This window comes from Canis lupus, chromosome 19, assembly GCF_011100685.1.
Source record: "Canis lupus familiaris isolate Mischka breed German Shepherd chromosome 19, alternate assembly UU_Cfam_GSD_1.0, whole genome shotgun sequence".
NCBI lineage: Eukaryota > Metazoa > Chordata > Mammalia > Carnivora > Canidae > Canis > Canis lupus.
Genome location: NC_049240.1, coordinates 832,755 through 846,362, shown reverse-complemented (window position 1 = coordinate 846,362; position 13,608 = coordinate 832,755). Strand labels below are relative to the sequence as shown.

General features: G+C 52.2%; 1 protein-coding gene and 1 long non-coding RNA gene across 7 annotated transcripts in view; one reads left to right on the top strand and one right to left on the bottom strand.

Annotated features, from left to right (window-relative positions):
• LOC102153761 overlaps positions 1 to 2,640 on the bottom strand; it is a 40,890-nt gene extending 38,250 nt beyond the window's left edge. For both annotated transcript variants that reach the window (XR_005373853.1, XR_005373854.1), the window contains exon 1: positions 2,527 to 2,640. This is a non-coding gene — a long non-coding RNA (uncharacterized LOC102153761). The remainder of the gene's footprint in view (positions 1 to 2,526) is intronic.
• A 967-nt stretch (positions 2,641 to 3,607) lies between these two features.
• GAB1 (GRB2 associated binding protein 1) overlaps positions 3,608 to 13,608 on the top strand; it is a 121,879-nt gene continuing 111,878 nt past the window's right edge. For 4 of the 5 annotated variants that reach the window (XM_038564542.1, XM_038564543.1, XM_038564541.1 and 1 more), the window contains exon 1: positions 3,608 to 3,725. In XM_038564542.1, the coding sequence (XP_038420470.1) occupies positions 3,654 to 3,725 (72 nt within the window). In that variant the 5' untranslated portion in view covers positions 3,608 to 3,653. Of the gene's footprint in view, positions 3,726 to 11,660; positions 11,793 to 13,608 lie in introns of those variants that run through there. The other variant, XM_038564546.1, reaches the window with a different exon arrangement.

Genomic DNA, 13,608 nt, shown 5'->3' with positions numbered 1-13,608 from the left:
TATGGTATGTGAATTATATATCAATAAAGCTATTATTATTTTTTTAAGATTTTATTTATTTATTCACAAAGATAGAGGCAGAGACACAGGCAGAGAGAGAAGGCTCCATCCCGGGAGCCCGACATGGGACTCGATCCCTGGTCTCCAGGATCAGGCCTGGGGCCACCCGGGGTGCCCTATTATTTTTTTAAAAAAAAGACAAGTTATTGCAGGGAGTAGGCTAGTGCACTGTCCAGATAAAGGAAGTGGAACTACCAGGTAGCAGGGACATCCATAAAGCTAATGAAGCTTTAGCACAGGTCTCCCATGGGAGTAGGAACTGCTGGGAGAGGTGGAGAGTCCTTGTGGGAGGGGAAGCCAGGATGCACTCAGGTGGCATGTATGTGTAAGGGCTCTGGTAAATCACCATGAAGATTTCAAAAGAAAGGCGCCTGTATCTCCACGGCTCCAGTAAATATGTCTGTCTTTTATTTCTTCATTCTGAATACATATTCATCCTAATTTTATATTTGTAATTGTATATTCTTTTTCTTTAAAAGGACTCTGCAAACTGTATAAGCTTTAGGGTCCAGAAAACTAAGACTTGCCCCTACAGATAGTTGAGGATCTATTTGAGGTCTTGGAACATGAATTTATGGTGATGCCGCTTACCCTGTTGGGTGATTCCCTCCACTCGGTTGTATGGATGCAGAGGAAAGTAGAGTTGGGCTCATCCAGAATTGGGTTTTGTGAGTTGGGACCACGTCATTAAAAATACGGACCATGGAATTTAAACTGGACAAGGGGGAAGTGGAGAAAGGAGAGCTCTGATGGATCACGAGAAAGCAAAGCGTTAATAGGCTAGAAAGCTATTAAGAAGATTACATAGAAGATCTTCAGAGATCAAGTTGGAAGACATGTGGTTAAAGGAGGATGCTGGAGGTAAACGACAAAGTCCATAGCAGCGATTGTTTGAGGTGATTTGAACCACAGGAAACGATATGATCATTTGCTGCAAGAAAACATTTAAACTCTAATCTGCAAGCATCTGTGCAAGCTGTCCCTTGTCTGTAACCTCACCCAGTGCAACGTCCCTCTCACTTGCCTCACACTGCTGCCTTCATTCAGGTCCTTCTAGATTGAGGACTTGTGTGCCTAGTAGCTCCTGTCTGGAATGTTCTCTGCTACTTTGCCAGGCTAACTGCACTCAACCTGAGGATCTCCTTTTGAAGTCTTTTCTTCAGGGAAGTCTATCCCAACCCATCCATTCTCTTCCCAGGGGTAGATCCTCCAGTTATATGCCCAAATAAGACTCTATTTTTCTTACATACCATTTCACACCACACATGACTGTACTGTAGAAGTTACAGGGCTAATTACCTGTAAAATGTGTTTCTCCAGGAGAGAGGGATTCTAGAAGAGGTCTGACTTTTCTCCCTATTGGATCCCAGGTCCTCTGGGACTTGGACATAGGATATTCCATAAGTATTTGTTTTTGAATGAAATTCAAGATTCTTAGTTGGGATAACTTTTTCCGGGATATGCTTTAATTTATGAATATAAAATGTGATTTAACAGATAATCTAAAACGGTATACGTTAAAATAATGCAGATTTCCTTTCTAAAGTAAATACATGAAGATGTATCTATCTTCAACCTCTCCTCGCCCCTTATTTGATCTCCAGAAATACGAATCTAGGGGCGCCTGGGTGGCTCACGGCTGAGCCCTTGCCTTCCGCTCAGGGCGTGACCCCGGGGGTCCCGGAATCGAGTCCCACGTCGGGCTCCCTGCGTGGAGCCTGCTTCTCCCTCTGCCTGGGTCTCTGCCTCTCTCTCTCTCATGCATAAATAAAATAAATAATTAAACAATAGAAATGCAATTCCAAAACAGCACAGTTGAAAGGGAAAATACTTAAAGATTTCTTCAAGTATTCTCCTGTCTCATGGAAATGAGATAATCGAATCCTTTATTTGAAATAAAGAAAAGATTATTGGAACTTACAAAAGTGAAGCAGTATAAAGCCTATTACAATCTTCCGTTGAAAAGACTTTATCAGTGGAGATAGTGATAACTCTTCTTAAGCCAAGGGTGAACTAATCTCATGTTAATTACAAATGCTTTCGACTCAGTGCATACACGCTTCCTACGGGAGAAGTGGAAATCTGCGTTCACGCACTTGGAAAGAACTGGCCTGGCTTATCAGCTGCTGTAAGAGTGACAATCACTGGTGTTCCGAGCCCTGAAATTTCAAGAAGAGCAAGTCCCGCCGGTCGCTGGTTCCGTCTGCCCTGGCCCAGGCTGTCCCCCAGGCCCGCGCGGCGTCCCCAGCGCCTCCGGGACCCCGCGACCCGGGCGCTCTCCGCCTCCCGCGTGCTTCCCTCGGGCACAGCGTCGCGGCCGCGGGCGCTCGGCGGGCCCTCGCGTTCGGGTCGGGGGGTCGCGGTCGCGGTCGGGTCCCGGGGCCGCCGGGAGGCGAAGGCTGCGCGGGCCACAAGCGGCCCGGCAGCTCCCCGCCGACGCTTTCAGACTTTCCCTGATTCTGTTACCTTGTGAGGATTGTCCTGGGCCTTGGTTTTCCAGAAACAAACGGGAAAGAGCGTTTCCACGACAGGGCAGCGCGGGGCTGCGGACCGGGTGCCGCCCCCCCCCCCCCCCCCCCCGGCGCGCGCGGGCAGAGCCTCGGGGCCGACACCGCGCTCCGGGGGTCCGCGAGCAGCCGCCCCGCGGGGGGAGGGCGCCGGGGCGGGGGGCCGGGCCGAAGCGCCGAAGCGCCGAAGCGCCGCCCTCGCCCACGCGGGCCTGCCCCTCGACCCCGGGCTCGGCCCTCAGCCCCCCGCGCCCGCCCGCCCCGCAGCCGCGAGGCCGCCCCTCCCCCCGCCGGCCCCCCCACCCGGGCCCGCCCCAGCATCCCGCCCCGCCCCGCCCCCCCCGCCCCGGGCTCGGCCTCCCCGCGGGCCGCGCCGCCCCGAGGCTGGCGAGGAGGGCGCCCCCGGAGTCCGGGCGGCCTCCCCGCGGGCTGGAAGTGCCGCTGCCGCCGCGCCGCGCAGTCGGGCCGCCGCCCCCGCCGCCCAGGGCCCGCGCGGCCGCCCGGACTACACCTCCCAGGGTGCCTCTCGGACGCCGCCCCCCGCCCGCCCCGCCGCTCCCTCCGCCCCCTCCGCCCCCGGCCCTTGTTGTGGCCGCGAGTGCGGCGGCGGAGTTTCTCAGAAAGTCTGCAGCGCCCGGGCCGCGGACGGCAGCCCCCGAGAGCGCGACGCGCCGGACCCTGCCCCGCGCCCGCCCGCCGCCCCCGCCGCCCCCGCCGCCCCCGGACCTGCCCGCCGCCCCCGCCGCCCCCGCCGCCCCCGCCGCCCCGGGCCTCCGCCTCCCGACGCCGGGCGCAGCCGAGCCGGGGGCCGAGCCGGGGGGCGCCGCCGGGGCCGGGCCGCGGGCGCGGGGGAGCGCGGGCGGCGTCGTCCTGGGCCGGCGCCCGGGGAGGCCCGTTCCGGGGGCGGAGCGCGCGCGGCAGAGCCCGGGTCCGCGGGCAGGAGCGCTCCGGGCGCCGGCGGGACGGGCGCGCTGACGAGGCCCCGCAGCCCCGGCCCCGGCCCCGGCCCCGGCCCCGGCCCCGCACGCGCCCCGCCCGCCCGCCCCGCCGCCTGGGGCCGCCGAGGTCCTGCGGGCGGCGCGCACCATGAGCGGCGGCGAGGTGGTCTGCTCGGGCTGGCTCCGCAAGTCCCCGCCGGAGAAGAAGCTGAAGCGCTACGTAAGTGCAGCGGCCGCGCCGCCCGGGCCCCCCGCCCCGCCCCGCCCCGCCCCCGCCCGCAGCCCAGCGCCCCGGGGCGCCCGGACCCCCGACCTGCCGCCGCCCCCACCCCCTGGGGGCACAGCCGAGGGGGCGCCCCCGCCCTCTGCCCCCCGCCCGGACCGCAGCCCAGGCCCGCGGAGCTCGGACGGCCGCGCCGGGACGGCCGAGGAACCGGCGTCGCGGACCCGCGGGGGACGAGGGCGGCGGCCTTCGGGCCGGGGGGGGCGGAGGGGACCGGGGACGAGGGGCGGCCGGGCGCCTGGGGTCCGCCTCCAGGGCCGTCGGGGGGCCGGGCTGCGGGCGTTTGGGCGCCTCGGGCGCGCTCTCCGGCGGGGCGGGGCGGGGCGGGGCGGGGCGGGGGGGCAGCCGAGGCCGCGGGGTCTCCGCCTTGGACGGCCTCGCCCGGGCCGCCGGGATCCCGACGCGGCGGCGGCGGCACCGACACAACCTGCGGAGGAGGCGCTGCGCTGTTTAGCTGCTCCGAGAGCATTCCTGGAAAGAACCAGCCTTGCCACCCGCGCCCTCCTCGGGGCCCAGAACCTGCCCCCCCCCGGGGTCCCCGCTGCGCCCTCCTCGGGGCCCAGAACCTCCCCCGCCCCCCCCGGGGTCCCCGCTGCCGCCCTCCTCGGGGCCCAGAACCTCCCCCGCCCCCCCCGGGGTCCCCGCTGCGCCCTCCTCGGGGCCCAGAACCTCCCCCGCCCCCCCCGGGGTCCCCGCTGCGCCCTCCTCGGGGCCCAGAACCTCCCCCGCCCCCCCCGGGGTCCCCGCTGCGCCCTCCTCGGGGCCCAGAACCTTCCCCCGCCCCCCGGGGTCCCCGCTGCCGCCCTCCTCGGGGCCCAGAACCTCCCCCGCCCCCCCCGGGGTCCCCGCTGCGCCCTCCTCGGGGCCCAGAACCTCCCCCGCCCCCCCCGGGGTCCCCGCTGCGCCCTCCTCGGGGCCCAGAACCTTCCCCCGCCCCCCGGGGTCCCCGCTGCGCCCTCCTCGGGGCCCAGAACCATCCCCGCCCCCCCCCGGGGTCCCCGCTGCGCCCTCCTCGGGGCCCAGAACCTCCCCCGCCTCCCCCGGGGTCCCCGCTGCGCCCTCCTCGGGGCCCAGAACCATCCCCGCCCCCCCCCGGGGTCCCCGCTGCGCCCTCCTGGGGCCCAGAACCTCCCCCGCCCCCCCCCCCGGGGTCCCCGCTGCGCCCTCCTCGGGGCCCAGAACCTTCCCCCGCCCCCCGGGGTCCCCGCTGCGCCCTCCTCGGGGCCCAGAACCTCCCCCGCCCCCCCCCCCGGGGTCCCCGCTGCGCCCTCCTCGGGGCCCAGAACCTCCCCCGCCCCCCCCCCGGGGTCCCCGCTGCGCCCTCCTCGGGGCCCAGAACCTTCCCCCGCCCCCCGGGGTCCCCGCTGCGCCCTCCTCGGGGCCCAGAACCTCCCCCGCCCCCCCCCCCCGGGGTCCCCGCTGCGCCCTCCTCGGGGCCCAGAACCTCCCCCCCCCCCCCCCCGGGGTCCCCGCTGCCGCCCTCCTCGGGGCCCAGAACCTTCCCCCGCCCCGCTCACCCGCTGACTCTTTGGCCTTGCCCTCTGCAAAGGAGAAATGGCACATTTGTCCCGGCATATGGAGCCAATGGTGTTTTAGTGAAAAGTGTTTTCAAAAGCGAATGTATGCCTCCTTAGATACAGATTTACTCCTGGGGGCCCGCGCCTCCAGTGAAACTGGCCTCTCGTCCGAGGGGATCTACACCCAGTGGTAGAATCCAAGTTGATTTTGTGAGTCACCCCTTGGATAGTGAAGGGCATGTTTAACCGCGCGGACTCAGCGGTGAGTCCTGGTGCACCCTCTGCCAGCATCTGTTGCTCACGTAATTCTCATTCAAGAACTTGATGCCGCACATCCTAGAAAGACTTCTCCAGAAATCTTGACTCCTTTCAAATCCTGTCTCTTCTCACAGCTTCCTGAACGTTCTGGTAAAGACGCTAACTAACTTTATTTCAACATTTCTGGGAGACAGTGGTTTATTTAGTTCTTCTATAAAGAATGTTGTGTGTGTGAGAGGAGAGGACGGAGGGAGACAGGCTATTTGTTTTCAGAGGCGCAGCCCCGGAATCCCGTAGACCTCGGTAGGTCCTCGGAAGAAACTGCAGGACGGGGGATCCCTGGGTGGCGCAGCGGTTTGGCGCCTGCCTTTGGCCCAGGGCGCGATCCTGGAGACCCGGGATCGAATCCCACGTCGGGCTCCCGGTGCATGGAGCCTGCTTCTCCCTCTGCCTGTGTCTCTGCTTCTCTCTCTCTCTCACTGTGTGCCTATCATAAATAAATAAAAGTTTAAAAAAAATTAAAAAAAAAAAAAAAGAAACTGCAGGACGGTACGTTTGCAACACAGGTGGTGGTTATAGGGGCGTGATGGATTCTTTTACATGGTTGGTTGGGTCTCTCAAAAGATACCTAGCACTAGCCTAGACCCCCTAAGATCAGAAAATACCCGTAGGAGAGAAGCCTGGCTCTTGGGCTCACAAGTTAATGTGGTATAACCGAGGACGAGAATCAGCAAAAAAAGATGGTCTTAGCAAGGACCAAGAAAATGAAAAGTCCCAAATAAAGGAATGTGTATTATTTCATTCAATCATTACAACAGGTTTATGAGATAGGTACTACATCTGCTTCACAGATGAGAAGGCAGTTTCGGTAACCAGATTGTGCTGCAGACAGAACTTGAACCCAGATCTGCCTGACTGGACTATAAAAAGTACTAACCTTTTATGTGAACTTTTATATGGACTCTGACCTAGTTCAAGTCGAGCTCAGACTAAATCATCTTTAAAGCTCCTTTCAGATGATGACTTTCTAGGAGTCTATGGAGATTAGTTGAGGATGCAGGGAAGAAGCAAGCTGGGAATGAGGTGTGGTGCTGAAGAAACAGCTTTCTGAGTCTTTGGGGAAATGAGACAAGAATACGGGAACAAGTGAACCAACATAAAGTGGTTTCAGACTGTGTGCCCAAGCTGTTATTTATTTTTTTTAATAGATGTTTTGAGGAACAAGCTCAACGTAGTCTGAAACCACGGGGATACTTTAGAGAGAGAGTGGGCTTCCTAAGTTATGTTTTCAACAGGGGGAAGGATATGCCGAACAGCTGGGTGGAGGTGGGGCTTTTCTTGCTGGCTGAGCACCAGTGTTTTTTTTTTTTTACGTACAGAGCTGGCCCAGGAAGACAGTGTGCAAGCAGAGTGGCTACCAGAATTTAAGGGGTCGCAGAAGACTAGAGTGTTATAATTTAAAATGAGGCCTGTTTAGCTGTCATGTTGTTGCCTAGAAGTTTTTGACATTTCTGGATTTATTGGTCTTTAGGCCGTGGTATCAAATTCAGATTGTTTTTGCTAAAGCAGCTTTGACCCTCAAAGACATATATATGTGCATGTGTTTCATATTCTTGTTTTCATGTAAGATTTTTATGAAAATAAAGGGTAAAAGGAAACAGTGTCGGCCGTCCAATAGGCAAAATGTTGCTTCATAATGATTTTTAATGAATGGATTTGCTGTGAATAGATATCTTGGATGAGCGGTACTGTAATTGTTAAACGAGACATCAGGGAGTTTGAGCATTGATTCTTTTGGGGAGCATTTGGCTCATGGGATTTTGACAGTTGTCTCACTGCTTACGGTATTTATAGGGTAGTCCAAACATTGATTAAGATGATACTTAAGGGCTTTTATGTGACAAAAAATTGTTTTAGTTTTTATCTTTAAAGTCATCTCATGTTATGGCCCCAGCGCATTTCCATTTACAAATCCATTTTATGTTTACTGTTTCGTAGTCAACTCACACAGCATTGTGTTCTTTGCACACTAGTGTTTTCATTTGGTATGAAAGTGTTTCTTAAATTTTCCAAAGAGAGTAAAAGGAACATAAAAAAGAGAGAGAGAAAGGGAAAGCCTGGATTAGCGCATAGATTCCTTGCCTTGTCATCTCTTTACTCTTTTCTATATTTACTTGCAAAAGGGTAAGAGCCTCTTGTATGTGTTTCATCTTCTGTGAATTTTTTTTTCTGTGAATTTTTTGAAGTCTACTTAAAGTGAAGGTAAAAACATTCATGCTTTCTTTCAGTTTTGTTACTACTGTGCTTTGGTTTTTGTTCTGTGTTATGTATGAAACAGCTGCTTTTTTACTTAAGGACTGGAGTGGAAACATATACAGATCACCATCACTCAGATTACAGAAAACAAGTAAACTTTTGATAGTATGCACTCAGCGGTGGTGCTCGGATTTTTAAAGAGTATTTAAACATAAATCAGCCATTTGAAGTAATGGTGGGATTTTCATCAGGACTTGAAATTTCAACTAAGATAAAATGTAAGTCTGAAAACAAAGGATTCATTCAAGCCAGCTGGCTCTCACCATATCTCTGCAGGAGGAGCTTCCCTATGGCCTGCCTCAAGTCTGGACACCAAGTTTGGGCTCCTCCAGAGCAGCCCAAAAGCTGTCAGCAGTGGGCAGGTGTGCCATCTCCGCAGGAGAACCTGCTTCTGAGGCCACACCAAGGTGGCCTGCTAGCTGCCAGCCAGCCTGGGAGCAAGACCTCGGCCAGTTCTTGGGTGTGCAGTCTGCACCTAGCTTGAGCTCTACTCTCAGCTGTCAGTTAATAGGATGGTTTTTGTCCGGACTTCCAGAACATGCCCCTGATTTTGGAAATGGGCTTGGGAACAGAGATAGCCTCTTCTTCTGGGCGGGCACCTGACATCTTACGTAGAGGAGAAGGAGGGAAGCAGGCAGAGTTAGCAGCATCCCTTTGTTCCAGGATAGCCTGGAGTCTGTGCTGAGCATTAGGTCTCTGTTTATAGTGTCACCACGGGAAAGGGGCCTGTGATGTCTGAAAGAAAGTCTGGACTTTTCTGCATGCATGCATGCATGCATGCAGTTACCAGTAGCAGTCAAGGGACTCTGAAGCTTTTGCTTACAGTGACTTGAAGGAATTTTTTTCTTGAAAACTTCAGGATAGTAAGCATTCCATTCAAATTTTTAATGTTTTCTTTTTACTTTTCTTATGTGGCAGGGACACTGTTTCTGTTAACAAAGATCATCAGCTACCAATTACAGTAAGCCTTCAAGATAGGTAATGATAGTTGATTCTTTCATTGTGCCTGGACTTAATGAAGAGTATAAAACTCTCCATGTAACATTTGATGAATTCCTAAATCTGATGGTTGTTTTTTTGGATTTAAAATGATCACTTGGGGGGATCCCTGGGTGGCTCAGCGGTTTAGCGCCACCTTCAGTCCAGGCGGTGACCCTGGGGCCCTGGGATCGAGTCCTGCGTCGGGCTCCCTGCATGGAGCCTGCTTCTCCCTCTGCCTGTGTCTCTGCCCTTCTCTCTCTGTGTCTGTCATGAATAAATAAAATCTTTTAAATAAAATTATCATTTGGAAGTTGTATCGGTTTGGAAGATAGTTTTAGAATTCTGCTGTTTTGAAAATTTGGTTTTAAATTTGTAAAAAGATATCTTTGAACAAAAGACAGTAATATGACAAGAGTTATGCTTGGATAATCTGGTTGACAGCTGAATTGGTTATTTCCATGTATTTTGCCATTATTAAATCTGCTTAAAAATATGAAAGAAAGAAAACAACAAAGAACTTTTTTATGTCTAAATAAAATTTCATATATATATGTTTTTTTAAAGTTTATTTTCAGTAATCTGTACACCCAACGTGGGGCTCCAGCTCATGACCCTGAGGTCAGGAGTCGCATGCTTTTCTGACTGAGCCAGTCCAGGTACCCAGGTAGAATTCCATATTTTGTAGTCAACATGAAAAATATGTAGGTAAGGTCTCAATGATTTGCAGATTGAGAAAGTTTAAGAGGTGATAGATTCAAAGCATTAAGGGCCATCACTCCTAATTTTCTTACAGAAACTAACACAGGAGAAGGGACATCACGGCAGGTAGACTACTGCTTTATTTTTGAAGGATTTGAACTAAATTGTGCTGCTGTGGAAGGAACCCTGGACTGAGTGTCAGGACCTGGGATTCAACTTGACTTTGCCATTATCTACAGGATACTTGGACCATTCTGACCCTCAGTTTCCTTATCTGTAAAATGGGGAAGGGGTGTGCAGATCTAGATTGTAAACTCTATTGCGGCTTCACATTCCTTAGATATTTCCTTGGAAGTGAGAGGCAGAGGGAGAAGCTTCTCAATAGGCCTCTTTTCTTGGGAAATAAATTTTACTTTCATGCTCATTTTAAACAGTTAAGTGAACTGCTTAAGCAGATTTCTTTGGGGACCCTCCTGAGCTTGCCTTAGCAGAACCCAGGCTCACTGAGCACTGGGCTGTGGAGTTGCTGCTCTGGGTGCCATGGTGTTGTGGTGTCCCCAGCACCCAGAGCAGTGCCCGGCTCAGGATAGAAGTGGCGCAAATATCTGTTGACTGTATAAACCAACTGGTATTTCTGGAGCTCTTGCAATGTGTCATGTGTGGAATACAGTGCAGGGAAAGGCCCCCTCCCTGCCCTCAAGGAGGTTCTAATCTATTTGTGAAGACAAGCTGTAAAGGCACCTACCTACCTTTAAATTGTTTTACAAGACGTGTGTTGTGAAGTCCTGTGTGATTCCTTGCCAGATGACTGATTCAGACAGTAATTGCTGAGGAGTTCAGATCGAGAGGGCAGTGGAAGGGGGCTGCCAGGGGAGGATTCACAAAAGACTTTTCAGGCTCTGTTCCTGGAAGAACTGAGGTGCTGCTGGCAGGAATGGTGAATCCTCAGGGAAGCCTGGCTTTACAGGAGGAACAAAGACTTCGTGTTGAGTTTAGACCTCCTTGGGAAGAGAGCAGCCTCGGAACACCTCCGTTTCAAGCGTGGAGCGTGGATGTCAGCAGTAACGCTGAGTTTTGAGAAGTTTCTGTTTCTGCCTTGACACAGTGCTCCTGCCGGGAACCTGGCCACAAGTGAATGATACGTGTCAGACAAGAAACAAACAACACGATTCGTTGGGTCACCTGAACTTATTAAAATTCCAAGGGACATGTGTTATTTAAGATTTCTTTATGTCTGTTTTGAGCTAAATAATTCATTTTGGCAAGCAGTTCGTTTACAGCAGAGAGGGAGCATGTTCTGGTGGGAGGGAGAATAAAAGAGCCTTTGATTCCCTTGCTGCTGCGTTCCGTGGGCTGTGCTGCCTTGGGCTAGTGGCTTATTTTGGGCCTTGGAGGCCGTCTTAGCCCAGCTGCATGCGCGCCAGGAACCTCGGGGTCCGTTGAACCCCTCTGCTGGTGGAGGCTTCCTCTCATCTCACATTCCTCAGATTAACATGGGGGCTAATTTCCACCAACTTCGAGCTTCCATCTGAGTTTGCCATTTGAACTTTGGCTTGAAGTCGCGATATTTCTGTGACTCCCTTTATCTCCGGCTGTGGACTTGAGTACAGGAAACTTATCAAGTCACAGGTCTCTTTATTGTCCCCTCTTTGGCTACAAGCACAAGTAAAATTAGCCTCCTTTTCTTCTGTAGATAACTCCTGGGGAAAAGTGGTTCTTTGTACCGTGGATTTCCACATCCATTAAATAAGTAGCCTCTTCCGCGGCCAAGTAGGCGGCTGGGGAGGCCTGAGCGGTGGCGGGCGGTGGGCCTGTGGAGCGCCTGGGAGCAGCCGCCGGGCCCTGCGCCGGTCAGGCTTGGGCGTGTAAGCACCTTAACTCTGAAATGCAAGAGAGATGCTCTTCTGTTTTCCGCTGTTTTCCGCCGTCCTCCGCTTCACAGGCGCAAAGCTGTCCTAACCGAAGAGAATAATTCTCATTACGGCTTCTGACCCTCTCCCTGCCTGCTTTGTGAAGAACAGTTCACGCTGTGCACTGGGTGCGTGCTTGGCTGTTATCTCTGTTACATTAGCTCTTGAGGCGTTCTGATTACAGCTTGTGGCTGCCAAGCCCCGTCCTGCAGTATTATCTGGAACAAAAATTTTCCATGTGGTTGTTTTTAGCAGAGCTGCTATATGTAAACTGCACGTGAAGGTGTAAGTTGCAAAGAGATAGAGCTTCTAGAAGGGAAAATGTGAGTTATCTTAAATTCTTTCTACCTTTTAATTGTTCTTTCTATGTATTTCAGAAATTTTTATCATATTTCTGAACTGAGTTTTATTTTCATAGACTGGAACGAATGCCAAATTCCATGAGTTTTTCTTATAGTGGTATTTCTTTTTTCTCTCAACTTTTTACTTTGAATTCATACTTGGCCTAAATAATTCCCTATGTGTTCAAAAAGAAAAAAAAATGTCCTAAAAGGAAAAAAACAAATGGCTACATTGTTCCATGAATTAAAAACAATATACGGAGAGCCCAAATATTTCTTTTCAGTGTAAAAATCTTAGGTCATTTTTTTTTAAAGGAAGAAAAATATTAAACTTTGCTTTAACTATCCTGTTCATTGTTTTTCTTTTCCCTTCTTTATTTTTCTTTGACTAGTGTAGTTTAAATTTTTTTTGAAAACAGTTTTATACATTCTTTAAGAATACCACACGTGGAAAAAGAAAACATTACATTTCAAGAGAAAAGTCAGAGGAGGGCATCTATCCTGTGGTGTGAAAAGGGAAAAATGTCAGTTGACCTCACAGCTTTGTACATTACTTTCCTGTTGCTTGGTTGAGTTGGATATTTGTTATTTGCCTACAGATATTTTTCGCTGTTATACATGAAATAAGCAGATAAATAGAATTTTAGTCAAGGTTTGCTTTTGTGTAATAAGGACATAGGACATTAGCTATCAAGAGAACGTTAAGAACGCCATCTGTTCTTGTTTTTATTTTTGTTTTGTTTTTAGTTTATTTATTTTTAGTAGTTTCCAAACCCAGTGTGAAGCTCGAACTCATAACCTGGAGATCAAGAGTTGCATGCTCTGCTGACTAACCCCGCCGGGCACCCCTTTATTTTTTGTTTCTAATGCATCCATCAGTTGGCCAGTTGCTATAACATTTTGCTTGCTGACTTTTTTTTTTTAAGTGGGAGAGAGGCAAAAGCACTGTTTGTCTCGTGGATCTCTGTCTACCCCTCTTGCTCTTTTCTCTTTGTTTTCATTTCTTTCTCTGTAATGTAAGCCTAGCCACAGGTATCACAGACTTTTTGTGTCAGAATCCTGACACACGCGTTCTTTTTTTTTTTTTTTAATTTTTATTTATTTATGATAGTCACACAGAGAGAGAGGATGGGAGAGAGAGAGAGAGAGGCAGAGACACAGGCAGAGGGAGAAGCAGGCTCCATGCACCGGGAGCCCGACGTGGGATTCGATCCCAGGTTTCCAGGATCGCGCCCTGGGCCAAAGGCAGGCGCTAAACCGCTGCGCCACCCAGGGATCCCCACACGCGTTCTTTCATCTTTTCTCTGGAAGGGGGCAGTTATTTCTGTCCCTGTAATGTGGCAATCAAGGTCCAGAATAATACTGTTCCACCCAGCATGTAGATTGTTTTCCTCTCTTGAAATTCAGTTTTTAGTTACTCCTGTATTGGGAAATGTGGTCAGGCCACTTTCCGAGCAGCAGAACTCCTCCCTGAGATGACTACCTGATTAAAGAATTAAGTACCTGGTGTGCTTTCTCAATCCCAGTCCACCACACGTTCCCATTAGTGCTGTGGCCACAGTCATGGACGTGCTTCTGGCTGGAGGGATGACCCGTCGATTAGCGGCAGAGAAGTTTTAACCTTCCACTCTTGAAAGGGGAACACTTGGTAAAATGCTGCCTCCAGTGTTTTGAATTCCAGTGGCGTTAGGTAGAACTTGAAGAGGGATGATCACCTCAGTCGGTGGAGGAGGTATTATTTGAGCCCCCTTCCCTCTGGCAAAGTCAGGATTGACCCCGAAGTGGTTTTGGGAGTATT